The 21,773-nt window shown below is 40.6% G+C and overlaps 2 protein-coding genes across 5 annotated transcripts; both read right to left on the reverse strand.

Annotated features, from left to right (window-relative positions):
- Positions 1–731: 731 nt before the first annotated feature.
- LOC118412018 (protransforming growth factor alpha-like) lies at positions 732–10,713 on the reverse strand. 3 transcript variants are annotated; one of them, XR_004830714.1, is made up of 4 exons: positions 10,409–10,713; positions 5,620–5,737; positions 2,476–2,637; positions 732–1,772 (listed from the first exon to the last, which is right to left on the reverse strand). XR_004830714.1 is itself a non-coding variant. In XM_035814602.1 (4 exons), exons 1-4 carry the CDS (start codon positions 8,770–8,772, stop codon positions 1,640–1,642), a joined length of 465 nt encoding a protein of 154 aa, XP_035670495.1. In that variant the 5' UTR covers positions 8,773–9,542; the 3' UTR covers positions 732–1,639. The 3 variants fall into 3 exon arrangements, 1 of the variants encoding a protein (XP_035670495.1); XR_004830713.1 differs by lacking the exon at positions 10,409–10,713 and adding an exon at positions 8,268–8,324; XM_035814602.1 differs by lacking the exon at positions 10,409–10,713 and adding an exon at positions 8,721–9,542.
- A 3,446-nt stretch (positions 10,714–14,159) lies between these two features.
- On the reverse strand, positions 14,160–18,094 carry LOC118412253 (pro-neuregulin-4, membrane-bound isoform-like). 2 transcript variants are annotated; one of them, XM_035814983.1, is made up of 5 exons: positions 17,682–18,094; positions 16,194–16,461; positions 15,581–15,736; positions 15,007–15,119; positions 14,160–14,573 (listed from the first exon to the last, which is right to left on the reverse strand). In XM_035814983.1, the coding sequence occupies exons 1-4, from the start codon at positions 17,764–17,766 to the stop codon at positions 15,029–15,031; spliced, it is 600 nt and encodes a 199-aa protein (XP_035670876.1). In that variant the 5' UTR covers positions 17,767–18,094; the 3' UTR covers positions 14,160–14,573; positions 15,007–15,028. The 2 variants fall into 2 exon arrangements, with proteins under 2 accessions (XP_035670876.1, XP_035670877.1); XM_035814984.1 differs by having other exon boundaries at positions 16,194–16,425; positions 17,682–18,086.
- Positions 18,095–21,773: the final 3,679 nt, after the last annotated feature.

Consider the following 21,773-nt stretch of genomic DNA (forward strand, 5'->3'; position numbering starts at 1 on the left):
TGGGGGTAAAGGGGCTGGGTAGGTAGGCAGGAATGTCAGTGCATGCGTGAGTGTGTGTGTGTGTGTGTGTGTGTGTGTGTGTGTGTGTATGTGCATGTGTGTGTGTATGTGCATGTGTGAGTGTGCGCGCATGTGTGTGTGTGTGTGTGTGTGTGTTTGGGTAGGTCTTGGATGAGCAAATTAACAACAAAGTTGATTATGGATAGCCTTTTTAGCATACATCTAGGAGTGCCAGCATTTACTTTGGGAGAGATGTCATTTGGCAATTGTAAACATGGGCCAGGTCCTCCAATGTTGGGAGAAGTGCAGCAAAACTCCCTCTCCCAGCTTAAGAGAACCAGGCCCATTTTGAAAATTGCAAGTCAGCAGAGGAAGAAATAAATACAAGCTGTCCTAGATGTCTTCAAAGGAGGCAAGATTATAAACATCCCAGCAGCTTCCCATGTTGACCCTGCCTGTTGAAAACTTTTTGACTTTAAGTCATACATCATTAGAAAAAAAAACTTGAGAATATTTGTGGAAGTAAGATGTCAGTTATAAAATAATCTTGAAGAAGAGTGGCTCAAGACATGAGTCAAGTAAAATAATCGTGAAAAATTTGCAACAAGAAAGGCATTAAAAATGGGTATATTGGTCCAGATGAGGGTGGAGTGGAAGTGAGGAAATAAAGTTGTCGTTTGTAGAAAAATAGTTTATAACTTGAGATATTTGGAACATGACACAAGGAAAACTAGTATAAAATGAACTACTTTAATTAATACTGTACAAAACATAGAACTTTTACTTCGAACAATGTTCTTACGTCTGACTTTACAATGTCATGATACCAGGTAGTAGAAAATAGACAGATGATGACCTGGATTTTGGTTGCAGTATACATTGTATCTACTGGTAACATAGTTTTACATACTTCAATACATGGTATCAAACAGACAACAAGGTATGAGTAATATTATGGCAAACATCTAAAAAAGCTGTGATATTAATAATGATTATAATTATAGTAATAAATAAAGAGTATCTGTCCTTAGATTGAGGAACTATGCACATTAAAAGCAGGGATTATCATTCAAAATGTGTCCCATTCATACTGTACCACCAGTGGGAAGTACTGGTACTCGTCCAGTCAGAGCATTTCAGAGCTTACCCTGTCAACATCATAAAAATCAGATTTTGGAAACATAAATGTCATGTGTTGGGAACATTTTGTCATTTGGGCTATATGTTTGTTATAGGCAATACTGAAGTTTTCTGCCACAACATGTGTCAAAAGGCTAGCTTTGAACAGCTGTGAGTACCAGATAGAAAAAGAATTTGCCACAATCTTTTGGCATTTTTTTCTTCTCCAATCACAAAGGAAAAACAAGAAGATAAGTAAACAAAATAAATAATAAGTGTAATAAATAGTACAAACTTCCAGCACACAGAAGCAATGTTACAGAGGGGCCTTATGGCCAGACCAAACAAAATACATTTTAATACTTGGTACAGAGCACCAGGCTCAATAAAAAAATAGACTACAGTACAGTCCTGTACCCTGATGCTGTTGGACATGTGTAGTTTAACCACACAAATCATAGCCTTTCCCATTCATTTTCTATCCAAAAGTTTCTGTCACGATGTTCAACACCTTGTATGGCTATACAGTTGTCATGTATTCCACCAGCAAAGGTGGGTTGACCTTTTCTGATATCTGGCTCCTCACCCCAACTGAATGTGTGCCATTTAGCAGTATGTGTGGTCTTTGCCTCGCCTGTCTCCGTCTTCTGTATCTATTAGAATAGGAGAAAAAAGTCAGAGTACATTTTGTAACTTCAACCTGTTCTTGTTGCTCACCTTGTAGTGCCTAGTGATACATAGGGCAGCAGGTTTCCTTACTGTTTCTGTGACGGGGTAATTTTTTACAGGGAGGGGGTTACCCCAAGGTTAACAAAGGTGAACTAGCATTAAATTCACTCAATTTTGTGTCACCTAGATTTTGAGGCACAGACTCATAGACCATCAAGTGTTTGCGCTTTCTTTGTGAAGTCCTTGCAGTTGAAACATTAGGCCATGTTGATTCGATTATATGGATGACATCCTCTGGGAACCCCAAAACTGATGCAAGCATGAGAATAAAAAATATTTGTTGCAAAAAAACAGTTGCCTTCATTATGAAGTTCAAGTCATAGAGAATAGTCTACAGAACAGTAGATTCTTGTTCTTTCATATCTTCTTTGACTTTGAATTAACTTTGGGCATTGCACATGTAGCTGGTGATGTCAATGCTATCACAACAGTTCAGCACTTGCACGGTTCAGCCCTTAGGATGATTCAGCACCAGGTCCAGGATGACTTGGGTTATGGTTGTACTATAGTTAAGGTTAGGGTTATGACAGACACTAGAAACAGCCCTAGGCCTGGTGCCAAAGTTATTTGGTAAGTGGCCAAACTGTTCAGGTGCTTAAACCTCCAATATTTGATGTCCACACTTACCTTCGTATACAGATGATAAGCAAGATGACTAGCAATAGGACCAACAGGGATACGAAGATGGCACCGACAATTACAGCCACCGGTACATCCACCAAGTCATTGGCAACTTGTTGCTCCACAAGTGCATGGTTACACCGAGGCCCCCAGTAGTCTGTTGGACATCTGGCAAAGAACATAATCTAAAATGAATTCATTTGGTCACACAGGCAGAAATCATACAAATTGAAGCACAACTGTACGACATATGCTGAATCCGTACTATCTAACTACTCACAGCGTGTTGTAGCAGGCCATTATATACCCCTGGCCAGAATCTACCTGGATATATTTTGGTCAAGGGTACATTCTGGCCTGCTGCAGGTGGATTGACACTGTGGTTGCCAACAGCTTGACCACAAGAAGCTACACTGTCTAGCTGTTCCTTATGGAACATGTACAATTCAGATGTAAAATAAACTTTAAAACAAAACAGCAAACTAGGAAATGGACTGATTCAGTGCTCTCAAAGCAGAGGTTAGGCTCTAGCTGTCATTTCTGTGGCATTTGTCAGGCTTTCTTTTCTGTCTGGTTTTCTTTTAACGAAAACACCTCACCTATGATTATTGGTGTAGCTAAACCCCAATATTTGTCTATTATTTATTGTTTGCTTCAGGGTCAAAGGCCCATACACACATAACGTTACAGACCTAAAATAAGAACGTAAAAGAACAGGCTGTTGCTGGTTGCAAAATGATGATGTAAAGGGCATCAGGACAAGCTACTCGGAGCCTTTGTAAAGTACCTGGCACTGTGATTGTGCCAAAGCTGGGTGCAATACACCGCCAGAGCAATGTGACAAGAAGAGGGTACGCATCACCTCAGCAGAGCAGTATTTGAATGTTTGGATTAATGAGTTAGCTTTTGTACACAAGTGACAAGTTAGTTTACGGATGGAGACATCATGGGAGACATCATGAGGTAGACTGAGAGAACATAAGGCAAAGGCAATCACCAAAAGCAACTACTGTGACAAGGAAAATACATGTCAATTTATCTTCTGACAATATGCACATTATTAATAGGGATCATAGTCATTTGGAAATGAAGGTAGGTGACCAAGACAACATAAGGCAAAGGCATGCCATAAAGCTTCACTGAGGTGATGTTCCAAATAAGCAACTTAGGTGACAAGGAAAATACGACTTCGGTGACAAGGAAAATACAAACAATTTGCCTTCTCAATACGCACACTATTGATAGGGATTGTAGTCCTTTTGAAGGGACAATAAACATCAGTCCCATTATCAAATGAGAGCCACACCTTGAACACATTAATTAAAAGACTTGTCACACCTAGCAACAAAAGTGAGGGTACCCCCTGGTGTGCAATGGGCTTGGCTGCTTGTCAGTCCATTGAACAACAAGAAAAAGTACAAAATGGTCAACAGCATCCGGCAAAAACCTTATATACATTCGTCAAAATTGTTTCTGGTGTGATTTTTTATCAATAGGTTTGTATACTAATGTAACAGTAATTGTGATTAAGTTCACGGGATTAATTTTGTGGAAGGGAAGAAATGTTTGCGGTGGTTTTAAGTTTGCAGCTGGAACAAGGTAGGCAGGCAGGAGTATGAACAAGCATTTTTGCGGTCATTGCAAAAACTGAACATTAAACCCCACAAACTTAAGTCCACTGTAAATGCATTCAAGTTTGCTTTAATTTGATTTGATTCGTGGTAGGGAGAAATTGAGTGTTCGGTAAAGTTTTAAGTTTACAGTTGAAACAAGGTGGTAAGCAGGCTGAAGACAACAAGCCTTTTTGAGAACATTGAACCACTGCAAACTATATCATTTGATTTCTCACTATGGGATGGCAAACACTAAGGCTGTGGCAAATTCCCTGTCAGTGTCAAACAATGAATTCGTGATTTATTCTCTATATTGTTATTGACTCAGGTGCCAATCTGTCTAATGAATAACTTATGACTGGTGCATGTTCCACATGCCTCACCCAGAAGTAAGGTGCACAACTCAAATTTTGGGGACTAACTATGAAGTGTAAAGCTTATATAAACAACCACAATTCAAATCATTATGATCATCACTAGGTATTACCCAGTAATGTTACTAAGGTGAGGAAAACTGTGACCTGAGGTGTGCAGATCAACTTGCCCCGGTAAAAGTCAAACATTTTGACATTAAGTCAAACATTTTGACAATTTTATGGCATGAGGAACTCCCACATACATGTAGCTCTAGTCTAATCACAGTTGCTCACCCTTGTTTCTCTGGTCATTTACCTACTGATTTTCAAACAGATTTGGTTGTTATCGATAAAAGATTTCATACTAGAATCTATGTAGAATGCATAGAATGCTCCAAAATTTGAGTTTGACATGTTACGTCACTATAAGAGATCACAGTCATCATTTGATGGATGGTGATATCAAACTGTTGGCCCAGTATATGATGGAGCTAAGGCATAAACCTCGGGCAGTAAGTCTTTGCACATAAAAGAGCCCAACATAATTAAAAGAGTATGGTGTAATGACTTAGTGGGTATGATTGAAAATGCTTACCGTGGCAAGGCCGCTGTACAATTACACCAATAGCCCTGAGATTCTACCGGGAGTCCCTCAAAAGGGATTTTTTCAGATTTTGGCCGTCAATATTACAAAGTGTCATCATGAAGGGGACCTAGAGTTACATTGGTCATTTTGTATCTTTCTTATATTGCAACAGGATGAGGAGAAAATGTTGGCAAACGATTCTACAGCATTTGCTTAGCCTGAAAAAAGGCCAGTGTTGACAGGGTCGGTCTGATAACTGGTAACAAGATTTTATTCCTAGGCCTGAATTGTGAGTGACAGGCCTAAGGCATTCACTGACTGATACACCCTGTGTCAGTTGTGATAGGGATGTCAGTTGAGTTCGTTCCAATTAGTTTGTAAGTGGGAGACTCAAGTTCACTCCTGGGAAGGGCATCTCAGCTTGCACCCCTCTTTTGGAAGGGACATAGAATGGGGGCCCTGACTCCTGTTGTATAGGAGTTGCTTCAAGCACATTAAAGGGGATGGCTAAAAAAAAAACCTGTAAAAATATACATGTACTCTGAGACTGAAACAAGGGTCTGTCAGAAACAGTCGTACTGGTACATGTACTTACAAACACAATGCTTCGTCTGCCTCCGCTATGTACTCACAGATCCCCCGCAGACAGTAGCCGGTAAACCTGTCCGGGCACTCGTCACCATCAGCATCACGTTCTGCCCGTGACGCTGTTCCTGCAATGGACAAACAAGTCTCGTGTTACACCACTTCTGCCTTCCATTTTTACATTACAAACTGCAGATGTACACCAAGACAGGCAAACTGACAAAACTGATATTACAATACAGTAAATGCAGGAATGTTTGCGGAGGTTTTACGTTTGCAGTTTTTGCGGTCATCGCAAATTCAAAACCACCACAAAAATTTTGTTCTCTCTTCTCCCAAAGTGCTGCCTTATTGAAGCAATTGGCTCCCTGTAAAGGTGCCGGTGTTTTAATTGCTGTACAATACGTGACTATTGTGTGAACTCAGAACCTAGTGACCACAAACACTCGATTTTCTCCTTACAGCGGAATTAAATCCCCACGAACTTGCATGCATGTACATTACCTCCGTTTCCACAGAGGTGACAAGGCAATTAGAGATGGCAGACTTCACCCCATTATCTTTATCACTTTACATGACATTATGTGTTTCTGTAATCCCTAATCAGAGATGGCAGACTTCACCCCCTTACCCATACTGATATGTGATCCTTCCCGACCCACTGACAATAGTGGCAGCACTGATGTTTCACAGCTGCATTATGTTTTGGTATTGTAGAAACACAGGAAGACAGACAGACACACAGGCAGATAGACAAGCCAAAAATAATGCTTCCCTTTCTTGTGGGTAAGTAAACAAAGGAGTCACCAACAATTCTTTTTGTTTTCAATTGCATACCCGGCAAACCACCTCAAGGCGTAACACACCAGGTTTGCACAAGCTGCATATCCATACAGATTTATTTGATCTACTGTCACCGGAACAGACCCCTACTTTTCTTGTGTGGTGGGTTCTTTGACCTGCTTGAGGTGTGGCTCTCCTCAAACACAGGACCTCCATTTAACACCCTATCCAATCACAGCTAGGTACTCATTTTCACCTGAGTGAAGTGAGGGAATTCCTATTAAGTGCCTTTCCCAAGGGTACAATATCACTGGGGCATGTCAGGAGATTTGAACCCAGGACCTCCAAGATCTGGGCCAACCACTATACAGCTTTGCCACACCAATTCCACTCAATTCTTCACATACTGCCAAGGTCACAACCTGTAAAGCAGGGGGCCAGGGTTTACCAAATACCGAGTGACAGGTCACTTGATGCGTAACCTTGCAATAAGCAGGTGTCTATCCCATGACACGCCTACACGTATGAGTCATGGACTAATTTCAACCCAAAATTGATGTTCTTTGGATAACGCTTCAGTCCCCCTGTTGAAATCCAGTCAACTGTAAGTACCAAACAAGTGAATGCACATTCCGACTCGAAAATCTAGTGCACAGTTTTGTCACACTTCTTTTACGTGGGTCTTTTGAAAAAAAAAAGCTTGCCAAACTTATAATGGTCCAATGTGACTGCCTTTTCGTGGACAGTGAATGTTATAGCCGTTGTTTTTTTTTGTTTTTTTTTCATTTGGTAGATTCCCTGACACAAATTTCCTACTTAAGTTGTAAGTAAGCATGGTTCTATTTTATCAGAGTTTTTTTTAATAGTCACTTTCTAAATGTTTCCAAAATATCGAAATGAATTAAGATAAATTCATTCTCTATTTTTTGAAAGATGCAGAGCTATTGTGACTTTGATATTCTTTTATTCTAATACAAACTTATTACAAATATTATTTAAAAACCCTCTTTGTGACTTTGAATGGACTCTTTAAAAATTCATCACAGCTTTTTTTTTTCCATTGAAGTAGTAGATTCATTCGGGTGTTAGTTTCCCCATGACACAAATTTCCAATAAAAGTTTTAGTGGCCTCTTTTTCTTTTTTCTGTTCACAGTAAAAAGTTGTAACCTACACAGTCTTATCTTTCCAAGACACGATAACATGCCTTCTGTGTGTCCAGCCACCCCTTGTATACATGCGTCAACACCTGACGTCAGAAGCACGTGTGCCTTCAAACCCTTTCTTTCCAGGTGTGAAAATGTCTGTCGTTTCACGTTTGCCAAGCAAACCTCTTCGTAACAAAGGGCTAAGGAATCCGCTAGACAAACATTCCTTCCTTGGCTTCGTCGCTTGAACTTCGCATTGGGTTACACATATACATGTACAGTGGCTGTCAATACCTCCTGTTGTAGTGTAAACATTTGTCTACAAACCTTATACACACGACTTATTTTTAACAATTTATAAACAGCGTGCTCAGAATAGCAGGTGGTTGGTCCTACGGAAACGACCAGGTTTTGCAACGTCATAGTTACGTAATTACGAAGTCTTACGATAATCACAGATAACGTACCCCCTCAAATGGGTCTACGAAAACAACCGACTTTCCATGAGCATGTACTCTGGATTGCTACAGAAACAAATGTAGAAATCAGCTAAGCAGGCTAGATGGCTTTTTAGATGAGTTAGTCTAAATGACATCCTATTCAGTTTCCCGGGGCTACCATATATTCGCTCTTTCAAACTATTTGACTCCGGGCTAGAGACGTTAGTCGGCATGGTTTGAGAATGTACGGAACTCTATGAATGGCTAACACCTCTGGCAAATTACTCACCCTATTTGGCCATTCTAGGCTACTTGTATTTGGTAGAAAACCCAGGACTCGGGGGCCACTTGAGAAAAACGGTATTGCATATTAAGGCAAACGTGAACTCTATTTACAAAACCCTTGTGGCCTGGTCTTGTTTGGCACATGTATATGCCTAACGTTATATCGTTACTATACGGTAAACCGGATACCCAGTATGTCCGAGAGAACGCGGTGTGTGGGCCTATTGGGGGCGTTTCCAGTGGCCTTGTACACGTGTGCTTTGTTTTAACGGCTGCTTCAAACTAGTCCAACCACTCTGTCATTTCAACACATTTTAAGCGAGTTGCTAGACACGGTGGGTAAGGGAACACGGCGCTCCGTAGCGACCCACTTGTTACCAGGCGATATCATCTTAAACACGGACTACGAACACTAGCCGCACACACCTGTAGTGGTCGTCTCACCTGCGACACTTACCTGGCATGAGACAGAGCGCAAGAAGCAAGATTTGGTCCGATGTGGTCCGCATGGAGGAAAACACAAACAGCGATGTGACTTGTTCGGAACCGCGTGCTTTAACTGAAGGGGTTGAACTCTTTATACAGACCGATCCGGTACAGGTGCCATGGAAAGTACACAAAACACAACAACAGTTTGTGGTGAGGGTCACGGAGGAGGGGCAACACCTATTTCCGGTCGTAGAGCTCACAAGTCCACACACGGACACACATGGTACATTTGTGGACTTCTGCCAAATATGGCGGCATATCAAATGACAAACGATGGGCGTTCCTCTTGGAGATTGTTTTATTCTTATCAATTGACCTGAGACTTATTGTAGCGGTCGGGCGAGTGGGTGGCGCGGCACAAAGGTGAGGCCGGATGCACGCGTGTGACCCATGCTAGTCTGACGGAAGGAGTTAAAATTCTCCAGATAGTATACTCTTAATGACACACAACGTTACGTGCTGCTTAACACAACATGAACGCTGAATTTGGGGGACAGAATTAGAAAAAGTATATGATTTTCACTTGTGGAATGGTGTAAGTGCATTGAGACACTTGTTAGTAAACCTGACGGAAGACACCAGCACACGTCAATGCACTGCCCATGTTTTCAGTGTCACTTGCAAAGTAATGATAATGATGATTAAAAGTTTGGCAGGAATTCATTAAACTTTGTGCTTTATAGTTATACCTCTAACCTTATTTTGGCGAGGCTCAGGACGTATTGATTACCACTCATAACTGCCTTGAGCACGAGAAAAAATGCACGCACAACCGTTTATATGCGTCTTCTTGGCCACTTTTAACACGACTAGCCTGTACGAGTCTGACTTTTTTTCTCCTGGCATATAACACAAACCCTCTGGCATGCAAAAAGATCTTGGTGACCAAAAGGTATAAACTAGGTGCACAGCTTCAATTTCTGTACCCACTGTAACCCAGTATTTAGGGTCCTCTTGAGGTTAAACTACAATCAAGCAATTTACCAATTGTGCTATGAATATACTATAAAGTCCTTACGCTAGATTTATATTTGTCTGGTATATTTATCAGACCTGCTCAACAATCACTGGTAACTTACTAAATTACTACCCTACCAACCCACTAAAAGAGACAAACTACGTGCGGAGTGACTAGCCTCTACCAGGCTCCGTGGTTCGGTGGTCTAATTGTAGAAACAGGTTTGGATAATGGTCCTACTCGGCCGGCTGACTCCCCTAGCGTACTATTGACTCTATTTGTCCAATTTCTACAATTAGACCAACCGAACCACGGAGCCTGGTAGAGACTACGGAGTGACCGCTAGGGCGACCCGCGGCTTAAAAGGGATGAGCACCAGGGTCGATATAGACCTGATGTCACAGACAAAGTTATTTTTATCAATGGATTGAACCAGAGACGTTGGTCCTGGATTCGAATTTTATCTAGCTACCTTTCTTTTGCCCTTGCCTTTACACGGATTAACACGGCTTTCCTGACTCCACTCACATGGGTACTGACTTGAAAAGGAGAGGTTGGGCCATGCATTGCCACATTGTCTTTTTCTGTCTCAAAGAAAATCAAAAAACACACGATAGGGTGAATTACCCTTGGGGTTTACACAACCTGCGTTATTCAATATAAGTTATATTGCAACTGGATAGATTTTGGAAACCTACCTTGTGTTTGGACATTTGGATGACCATTTCTAGAAGTTATCCAGTTCCTTCCGTAACACTTTTGTTGTTGCACGGATGTCTAACCTTCATCGACGAAGCTGTGTTGTTATTTTGGGGCATGGTTGATCTGTTCTCTGCCAGGCACAAGTTAATATAGCAAATGAAAGGTCATCACTGCGCCGCGCCTGTTTGTGACTGTTGGCGAAGGACAGTCGCTTCAAATGGCAATTCGAAAAAAAAGACATGTAAGAAAGAAACGTAAGAATAAAAAAATGTAACGTACTAGACGCCAACATGTGCCAAAATGGGAGCCAATGGACACCACTGGGATATATCGATGAATCTGAGATACAGATTACACCATCACGTCCTCACAGATAAACATATTCAAGTCATAGTGTATCATATATAATTTGCCCGAAATGCACACTTTTATTATTGCAAATCTCTTTTCGGTTCAGTTCAGTCCATCCTCCGAGAGGTGAGACCAGGATTTCCAAACCAGCATGACAGAGCAAAGCTCGTCGACCTGATCTGAAGTCCTGTGTCCTCCATAAGTAACTTCCTATTAAATTTGCAACAAACTTATTATTGGTGTCAAGGAAGGGCGACCACACCACCCACGACGCTCGTCCGTTTGCCATTAGCGTTATATATTTGTTTTAAATTCAGTGGCATTACTGCGATTTCCGATGACCTACTCATCTGGGCCTCAGTGGCAAATGCGTCATACGTCAGTTTGAGCTGCAAGGGAAATTTTCGAAAGTTTTTATTTTTTGACGCCAACAGTAGCCCGTGTACCATTATCCTTTGAACCACTGGCTCAATTTTTCGATTGCTAACGTCGTTAACTAACGAAAGAAAAGTTCGGCCCAGTGGTTACAATGGAGGATGGTACCCAGGCTACGCTGACGCTAGGCCAATGAGTACGCTTTTAGCTCTGGTCGCAATCCACTACCTGCCACGTTGTTGCCGATACATAAGCTGAACAAACCCGATCTACAGACTCGATAAACCCATATCTAAGGTAGCAAATCTCGTCTGTCAAACCCTCAGGCGTCCTGGGCTCGCCTTTAGTAACTCATGGTTTATAAATAGTACAACAACAACTTCTATAAAAGCGCGTTTATTGTCCTGAGCGGTGGGCTTCGTGACTTGCACAAATCTTCCAGCACATGTTTTGTGTAAATCATTCTGTGTACCTTTCTACTGTATAGGCGAAAGGAATGTAATATAAAACAATGTAACAAAACTGTGCGATGTTTAGTGGGGATATGTGCCCAAGGGGGAAAGGCTCATGTGAAAAGAATTTGATCCTAGTGAGGGATCGCGTATGCTTTTCGGGGCAAGAGTCATGTCATTTTCGTGGGTGCACAGATCCTTTAAATGTATGTGTCGGCGAATGCGTAAAGTCCCCACTCGGAAGTCACCGACTTTGACAAAGGGGAGAATATTTCAACGAACTGACTCAATAACCCCTGGCCAGAGATATTGTGTAAACCCAGGCTACTTTGGGACATTCCTTGGACAAATTATTTATGCCTTCTTGCTTGTGGCCAAACGTGTCCACATATTATTGCATTGACGCAATGGTACCCGCCTTTCTAAAAAGACAGTGACGTGAATGGTTTCACCACGCTTTTCATGGTAGGGATTAGGGAAGAAAATGCTGTATTTCTGGCTACCCAACCGATCCTAGACTTTTTTTTGGATCGACTGATCAACAAGGGACACAAAATTTTCGATCTGGCATCTGAGTAATAAAATTCAAGACAAACATCCTGTATTCCACGGTCTGTTAACAGATATTATAAAGGGCAATGAACAATTAACGTTAAAATGTGTAGTAAGCATTGTACATCTTTGCTCAGTGATTGTGCAATGATTGCACAATCACTGAACAAAGAAGTGCAATGCTTTACTGGTACTATATACAATGTATATCTTTATGATTACAATGTGACGTTCAACATATCAGTGTCCTGAAAAATCCTTACTTTACCGATCCTACAACGTGTCAGGACCGTAATCAGAAACACAACATGTATTTTCCGCGGCCTAGTGCAAATACGTCAGAGGAAGGGGGGAGTTCATGTGAAAGGTTTTGACCTAGAAGGACGGTCACGGTCATGGTCATGGGAGGGGCCTAACCCCTTCCTTATTGCACGATACTCAACACTTGGAGAGTCATGTTTCCCAATTTAGGAGACTCGGAGACTATTGTATAAAGGTATGAGTCACATTTTCGGTTATTCACCTCACTTCATCTGTAAAGGAGGAACTGTTGGGTCTCAGAGATCAAAATTGGCTACATGGTCCAGGCGATTGGTGCAAAAACAGTAATTTTAAGTTGGTCAGATCTAGACGAACTTTACCTTCTGATAGACTTCCAGGGGTGTCCTCATTTGAAATCAACACTGTCGGTCGTAAAAATCTGAACAACAAATTCAGATATTTGAGTCTCATTCTCAAAAAAAAATATGCATCTGTGCTAAATTTCATCTCATTTGATGAAGAAATGAGCCAATTATTACACCAACGGCATTACTTTTTGACTCCCCTCGTACTGCATCCTGTTTCCGTATCAGGGTATATTCTATCAATCTTTATTGCTCAACGACTGTAGTGGGTGCAATGTATGGCAAATTCTAGGCAGTAACGTTACATACATAAGAAATCAAGACTAATATCTACACAATAGCTTATAACAGTAACTATATATGTGACTAAAGACTAGGTAATGTGCTATTCTATCTGAGTGGTCATTTTACAGTAATGGTCATGGCTTACATGGCGTACTACAGGACACAAAGTTAGCATAAATTGCTTGTGTCAGAGATGATGCGTTTTCGTTTCAGAAGAGCGTTAAATGGAGATACTGTTTTGGGTGTATCGTGATCTCTGTGCGTGTGTGTGTTTCCGGATTTTGTAGTCAGCATAACTCAAGAACCTCTTGATGGATCATAATGATATTTGGTATGTGGGTAGGTGTGTAGACAAAGGTCAAGGTCGATATTGGGTCCCCTACTAGTATATGACCTTGGTACTGCAGTAGAACTTCCGTTTTCTGTCCTTTTGACCTGGCCATGCTATGGTCTTGATTTTTGGTGGCAGGTAGCTTGTGTGAGGCCCCTAGCAACTTGCTCTGGAACTGCCGGGGCGTTTTCGTCAAAATCTTCCAACGGAACAAAGGAACACAAGGATTTCCATGATATTTAGTATGCATGTATGCAAATATACGCAATGAAGTGTTAATTGTGCAAATTAGGACTTAATTTGCATATCTATTGAGGAAAATCTATCTTTATAGTGTTTTCCATGATAGGACTCAAATACATGTATCGTATGTAGCTTGTGGCAGGTGAAAGATGAACATATACCAAATGTGACAATAAATTGCTGATTTGCATGATTAAAGTAATAGAGCACATTTCTAAGTAGTGAACTTTGATGATTGGATTGTCTACATTGTGACCTGTGTAAGTTAGTTAAAGGTTTCCAAAACCAAGGGTAGGTTATGCATATGTGACAGTCATTTCCATAATCAGAATATTTCATTGAGATATGAAGTCTCCGAACTCTTGTTACGGGGTGGCGTTTCTAGCACTTCCCCTTTGTTGTGCTTGAGACACCTCTTTGGACTCGGCACTAAAAAGACGTACAGAATGCCCCCAAACGTTATATTTACATTGTGTACTTTTCGTTAAATGTCAAACAGTAACGACCAGACAGTCAATTAAGAAGCCAAATCTTTTCATCATGATTTGCAACATTTATCAATAATACTGATACACACTGTACATATTTCTCACATTGTTGTCTCAAGTTTACAAATAAGTTAGGGTTAAATATGTATATATAACCATATGTTGAATTTTTACAAATGTACTATGAATTTTTACTAGAAATAGTAAATGAAACGATGACATTGACGTTTTTTTTACTAATCCATTTCTTAAAAACATATTTACATAGCGTATAGGTACACGCGTCTAGAAAACGGACGGACGTTTTTACATGTTTGCTGCAAAAATTAGTTTCGTTTTTCTACGTTTCTCCCGAAGAGCTTCGGTTGTCAAATGGCAGAATTTGCCCGCAAGGAATCTGCTAGTTACAAGCTTGAAGATGAAGATGGTCGCCAAAGATGATGATCAACGAAGATGATCTGAGGATAGAAACGAAAACTACGATGAGTCCAACGGATTTATAGGATGAAACATGGAAAGAATATCTGTTATAGATGCATACATGTTTATACACAATTTTTTTTTAAACAAAATTGTTGTGTGTTGTTCACCTTGCAGTGCCTGCTAGTGGCACATAGGGCAACAGGTTTCCATGATGTTTCTGTAACAGGGACCGTTTTACAGAGAAGGCCTTCCCTTTAACTTGCATGCTTTAGACCCCCCGTTAATTTTACGCTCTTTCCAAAAGACGGATGCACCAAGGCGCTCATCCCAGGATTTGATTTGGGGTATCCCAATTACCAACAAGTGTAACCAGGAGCTAAACTGTGAAGCTGCTACCGTTGAGTTATAGGGATATCACTTTCTGTTTTCGGACAAAATGACAGTGAAAATATCGTAGAATAGCCTTACCTGCTACGTGTAGTATAGTCCACTATACATCTTGCGTGAGTCTGTCTGTAGACTGCCCTTTCTCCAGGTGGGTGTGAGCCGGACCCGCACTGTCGGACTCTCTTCGACATCTCCTGTTCAGAAAATGCAGAAATCGTTTAAATCAGCAACTTGCCATGATCAAGACAGTTTCTGTTAATCATGAAAACTAATTGTTTAAAAGATGTTTTCTGTGATAAAGTTTCTGCAAGTGATTTAAATAGATTTGATCTATTTGGTGAGAATTTACCCCGAATATTGCGTGTTTGTTTCTTTTAAGTCTGTTACATGTCTGTCTATGTGTATTTTTATTTAACCCTGGCCTTTGGCTGAAATGGTGTAAATCAATAAACATAACGCAACCCCTGCCTCTAATGTCTAATGTGTAATGAGTATTGTGGGGAATACTGGGATAGTTGTAATTTCTCCTCCTGCCTCAGCCCACTCCATTATTTTTTCTTCAAAAACCCGAGGACCAAGATACTGAACTGGAAAAGCCTAACGGAAAGTATAGGTTCGCCCCTGAGGCGTGGCAAAAAGGTTCTCTCGGCCTCACCTGACTAGAAGTACGATCCCTCCGACCAGCAGTAGTGTCAGGAGTGCAGACAACACGCCGATGATGATGTAAGTGTCCCTTAGTTCCGTCTTCTGTCCCGCCTGGGAGAACGGGATGTGGTACTGACACCGCTGGCCCCAGTACATCTCCAAACACCTGAAACGTCACGGGATGGTAAGAATACACAAAACAAGCTCCATTGTACCAATATAAGGTTTTTATCTAGTACTTATATGTCGAAAATTCAATTTACTATGTTAATCTATTACGTAACACACAAGATCCATTATCGAACTTGACCTTATTTTCCCGACCCCTTGCTACCTAGTTAACTTCCAGCCAAAACTTCTAGATATACGCAATAGCATAACGACATACAAACACAACGGCGCAGAAAATACATCGTAATCTGGAGTCTCTAAATTACTAACAAAATTATTGCCTTCGCCAAGAAGGTTATGCTTAAGTGCCATTTAAGAAGATGGATCCTTATGATACTTGGTAGGTGCGTAGGGGCCAAGCTCGATAATGGGCCTTCTAGCGGCTTCCTACGGTACTGCAGCAGATCTTCCGTTTTTCATATCTTATTCTATCAGTCACTGTTCTCACGTACCGACAGGATGCCTCTTGAAAAGCGGCTAGGTACAGACACTCTCCCCCGTGTAGACAGAACCCGTCATACCCCAGGGGAGGCGAGCCCGTGGGGCAGGGGATCCTGTGTGTGGTGTGAGCCTCCGTGGTTGACATGTTGTTCACCTGTAGCTCCTCCCCTGGGACTGCCGCGGACATGGTGGGGACTGCCGCGGAGATGGTGGGGACTGCAGTGGACACGGTGGATGTCACATCTGAAGCGATACCATCGGGCATGACGATAAGGCAGGCTTCAAGTGATCAAATTATGGAAACAAATTAAATTTTTCTTCGATCAAATTCGACCAGGCCAGCCTTGCCATCGAAACGATGAAGGGTAGCCCATGCAAATATTATTTGAGCAACAAGTCATTAATACAAATGGCATAAGACAGCAATACATTACAGACAATTCTCATCTAGGAATTTTCTTTCTGTCATCCGCATTGACATTCCTCAATAAATAACAGTATACATTTAAAACATGGAATAATCCTAAGACTAACTGACAGCTTGTACCAACATAGATGAACAACATGATGTGATATGTTATGCATTTTTTATCAATTACGCATATCGTATATCAGATCAGATCATACGACACCATACTGTACCATATGATGTGATGTGATGTGATGTGATGTAGTGCGATATGATATGATATGATATGATAGGTAATTACGATCTTCTTCTTGGTTCTATATCTTACGATATGTGTATCATAACATATCATATTACGTTGTCCTATGTCGGTACTAGCTGTAGTCTTAGCTTAGACAAACACCGGTAATTGGTGCATTTATAAAGACTCTGCTATCCTAGCCAAAAAAGGTAAGCCATTCCACCCAGCCATACCAAAGGAAGGAGGATTTCCCTTGTTTTGTACTATGATGTCATAAATGGAATGCGAAGATCACACCTATGTCTGACTCGCACAGTAAAAATGTTGAAAATTCCATTTTTACCGTTGCATTCTGTCGGTTATATAGAGTGTATTTCTGTAGTATTAAAACAACGTTTAGAGTTATATCTACTGTTTGAAAAGCAAAGTTTGTTTTTGAAGTGTATTTTACGTTTCCACCAATCACAACGTTTGAAGTACAGTTGTCGAAACCAAACTGCCGCAGCTGGTACCTGTAAATTGACTTTTGGCCTAACTTCCATTGGGTATGGTATTGTCACCATATGAAATTCTTTGAAGGTGTAGCCTAGTAAACTGGCAACCAAGTTAGGTATCAGCCAAAATGTAGTGAACGTTAGATCTAAACTTACGTTACCCGAACCGTACTAAGTTGTTACGTCAATGACGGATAGACCCCCAAGAAGTAATGTGATACACAAGCAAAGTAACAATTACTCAAGCAACTGGATACCGATATAGTAAAGTTTTCTGGTCGACCATATCCAGTTTCTTGAGTATAAACTGTCACCTTGAGTAAGAAATCGTATGCTATTAGAGCCTTTGCCTCACCTTGTGACAGCACCACAGATGATGTCGCTATCCACAGCGCCACACACGTACTTAATAAGCGGTGTACACTTCCTGTGTTAAACATCTTCCTTTATCAATAACAGCGATTGTAGGAACTCCCGGAATGTGACACGCGAGGGATAATATACACACACCCTCTCGTAGTAGTAGCAGAGTTGTACAGGCAATAAGAAATCTGTGCGATCAGAACGCTGGAAGATGCGGGAAACCTTATGACATGTGTGAACGTTGTCCGGAAAACGTAGCTTTTATACCTTGTGCTACCGGCGGCTTGACATAGCACGACAATTAGTGGTGACGAAAAGAGAAGGATTCAAGCCTTTTCCCACGTAGATCCGCCCATTTCCGACATATTTACCCTGCGGCTGTATTTACCTGTGACGTCGGAGGCGAGACCTTTGTTTCCCCGACATTCCAGCCTACAGGTGTGTTCACAGGTCTGACCCCGGAGTTGTTACCATATAAGGCTGTCTATTTGTGGAGGGACGTCGTGTGTTTCTTTTCAAGTGGGGTCATGGCTGGTCACTGATCGCTTGTTCCTCAAATGAAGGGGGAGGGGCAACAAATATTCATGTCACTCATAAAGAACTTGACTGTCCCAAAATAGCACAATCACTGTTGCTAGCCTGCAATTTGGTTGATCTTGGATTTTATTTGACCATAAAGCTATCTGTTTGTAGAAGTCCGTCGAGCATTTCTGTCAAGTGGGGTCATGGTTAGTTATTCAACTTATTGATCACTTGTTCCTCAAATAAAGGGGAGGGGCAACAATTGTTAATGTCACTCATTAGTAGTCCCAAAAATAGCACACTTGGTGCGTTACTGTAAACAGTCTGTAATCAAGTTGATTGAGATGGACTAAGATGAATTTATTTCATACACATGTTTTAGAAGAGATGAGAAGCATGTAGATTACAGAGTTATTACTTATACAATGAACTTCATTGTAGTGAATTGAATAATCATAAAGCTACAGCAAACATATATCATACGATGTAAAGGAACTTGTAACAATTGTATTGTAAAGGAGAGCCAAGATAAAGTACATACTATTTCCATAGGTATAAAAAAAAGTATTCAATACTCTACTCTCCAAGCAGAGGCTGATTGAGAAATCGTGACCTTTTTCTTGTATGCCGTCTGGTGACAGAAAAAGACGACATATAACATGTATAAGCAAAGGGGTTTCCCCATCAACCTCTGCTTGGAGAGTATCAAAACGCTGCTATATTCCCCGAATGCAATCTCAGCCTATCATATGGCTTAATACGGTGCACCTGACAAGGCATAACAAAAGTTCGGTTTCAAAAATAATTTCAGAGGTGATAAGGAAATCTCAGCTGATTATGTATCCGTTGATACATAATCTTTTTTTTTTGTGGAAAATAACTTCCCTTTCTAGACTTAAGTATTCCTCTGTAAGAAAATAGCCCACGTAATATACACGCGTAAGGGGGGCGTATGAATGCCCCACTCCACAACAACAAACCCACGCAATGCCGCGTAAGTTCAGGAGATCAAACTGCGACATGAACAGTACTTGACATAGTATCAGTATTACACAGATCCAGTCAGTTTTTGTAGCCTAAACAGGTAATACTTCGACTTACTACAGCATACCTTTGCGGTGTAGTAAGTTCAACGCCAACGGATCGTGTATCGTCTGCGCCTACTTTGATTTTGAACAATTTCGAAAGTTGCGCTTCTCGACTGAGTAACGTTAATAACGTTATTTATTCAAACTTATGTTTAGATGCTATTCTCCGGCAGGTAGGGGTTAGGCTCCGACTTGTTTCGGACGTCTATAGTGCGTTTTCATAGTGCTCTTAAATTATTTTGTACTGGTTGAGATTGGCCAAGTAGATTAAATAGTATGGCAGGTGGCCAATGTGCGACCCATGGGGCCTGGTTAGCCTCCTTCACCGGCCTCTCTGGGGGCATTGGTGTAAGTTGTTGGGAGGGGGGTGCGTGGTAGGTCGATTCGCGATTTTTAACTGAGATTTATAGTACCACACTTTTTGGATAATCCAACACTTTTTCTGCACCACTGGTCGTCTCACATACTGTGCTAATTGCCTAGGGGATTAGAGAGGATTAAGACACAAACACCCAATGTCATAAAAGTAAACAACAGTTTAATGCTTTCCATAACTGTAACAAAGAACCAGATATTCAGAAAATAACAAGGTTAACGCTTTCCATAACTCACAATAACTTAGAACCAGGTCTTCAGAAGATAACAAGGTTGCTTTCTATAACTGTAACTTAGCACCAGGTCTTCAGAAAATAACAAGGTTACTGCTTTCTATAACTGTAACAAACAAAGAACCAGATCTTCAAAAAATAACAAACTCAGTGCAATATTTTCTACCGAGAAACAGTGCCAACAGAAAACGACATGGGTAGTGCCGTCAAACTAAACTAAACTAAACAAAACAGTTTGGTTCTCTCTACAGGAAATAACAAAACAGTGGCAGTGCCCCTTCAGAAAGTATGAAACAAAACAACTGGATTTTCCCTACTTGACTATTGGAAACAGTACAGAGAATAACAAACCAAAATAACAATCAAAACAGATCCTCGAGTAAATTTTGACTCACAGTTCGTGATAAGAAATCCCAGTTCAATGTCACAGTTCAAAAGCGTAGAGAAATCCTCGGGTCCATTCCAACGTGCTGCAGAAACTGGTCCCCAAAGTTGAGACCCTCATCAGGTTCAACAAATAGTCAAATCCTAAGTCGAAGTTTAAATCCATGGTACTTAACACATCACGCTCCCTCAAAGTGTCCTTCCCATGTGAGACTGGGAGCAGACTGCTGAGCTCAACAAGCAGAAAAAGTGTGGCAATTAAAATTATTGCCATGGCGACGGTTTTATTGTTTATAAATATTAAGGATTGTTGTTATCAATGGGTTTTAATAGTCGTATTCCATTCGCCTGGCGATTAATGTTTAGAGAGGATTGCTGTCAAAAGGGGTTCTCTTGTGAGTGAAGGGTGAACTAATAATGTGAATGCTTCTCATCAATTTTACAAATCAGACCTTCATTTACATAAATCATATCATCAGTTGATCGTCTTCTCTAGCTAAATAACAATATGCTAGAAATATCAAAGTCTTAGCAAAGAAAGCTATTGTAGTATTTTCTAATAATTTATGTAAATGAGACCCTAATTTACTTGATGTATGTCTAATAACGTTCAAATATCGTAGTTGCCAAATGTTGCAAGAATGAAATTATCATCATCAACCACTTTGATATTATAACAATTTCTCAATGATTATGCAAATTAGATAACAATTTGTATCATTTTATGTCTATCTATATTTCTCTATTTTTAAATTGCATATGCTATATGTTTGACTGAGTGTCCTATTACGCGGCTATGAATTGATAACTGATGTAGAGTCATACGCGCACTTACGCCTCTTGATACGGCCGTTTTTCATGGTCCGGATGCGGCGCACCACTTAGAGCAAGTCACACATGTTGAACTAGAGTTCCACGACCCCATACCTTCGTCATTAATTATGCAAATAAGGCTCTCATTTGCATAAATTATATAACTTGATCATCTCCTTCACCAAACAGACGTGCGCAATATATGTTAAGAAAGGAGGATTTTGTCGCTTTTTCTGATAATTTATGCAAATAAGGACCTCATTTGCATAATCAATATTCAACGATGTTCACCTGTACATAACTTCCAAATGCTACAAGTATGAAATTCCCGCCATTTACCACAATGACATGAAAGCATTTTCTCATTAATTATGCAAAATTAGGTCTTTATTTTGCACAATATATATCTATCAATATTCTCTTTTTAAGTTACAAAGGTCACATGTTGCAATGGTCCTATAATTGAACTGAGCATGTTTAGACGATTTTCCAATCAATTATGCAAATTAGCTTGCAATCTGCATAATTGATATAGAATTATATGAAGCTTCATCTGTGACCTATCCACATACTAAAAATCATAACAATCCGTCAACCCCTTCTTGAGTTATTCCCTTTCAAAGTCTGACACTACACCTGTCCTGCAGTTCCAAAACAAGCCGCTAGGGG

Source organism: Branchiostoma floridae, chromosome 3, assembly GCF_000003815.2.
Source record: "Branchiostoma floridae strain S238N-H82 chromosome 3, Bfl_VNyyK, whole genome shotgun sequence".
Taxonomy (NCBI): Eukaryota; Metazoa; Chordata; class Leptocardii; order Amphioxiformes; family Branchiostomatidae; genus Branchiostoma; species Branchiostoma floridae.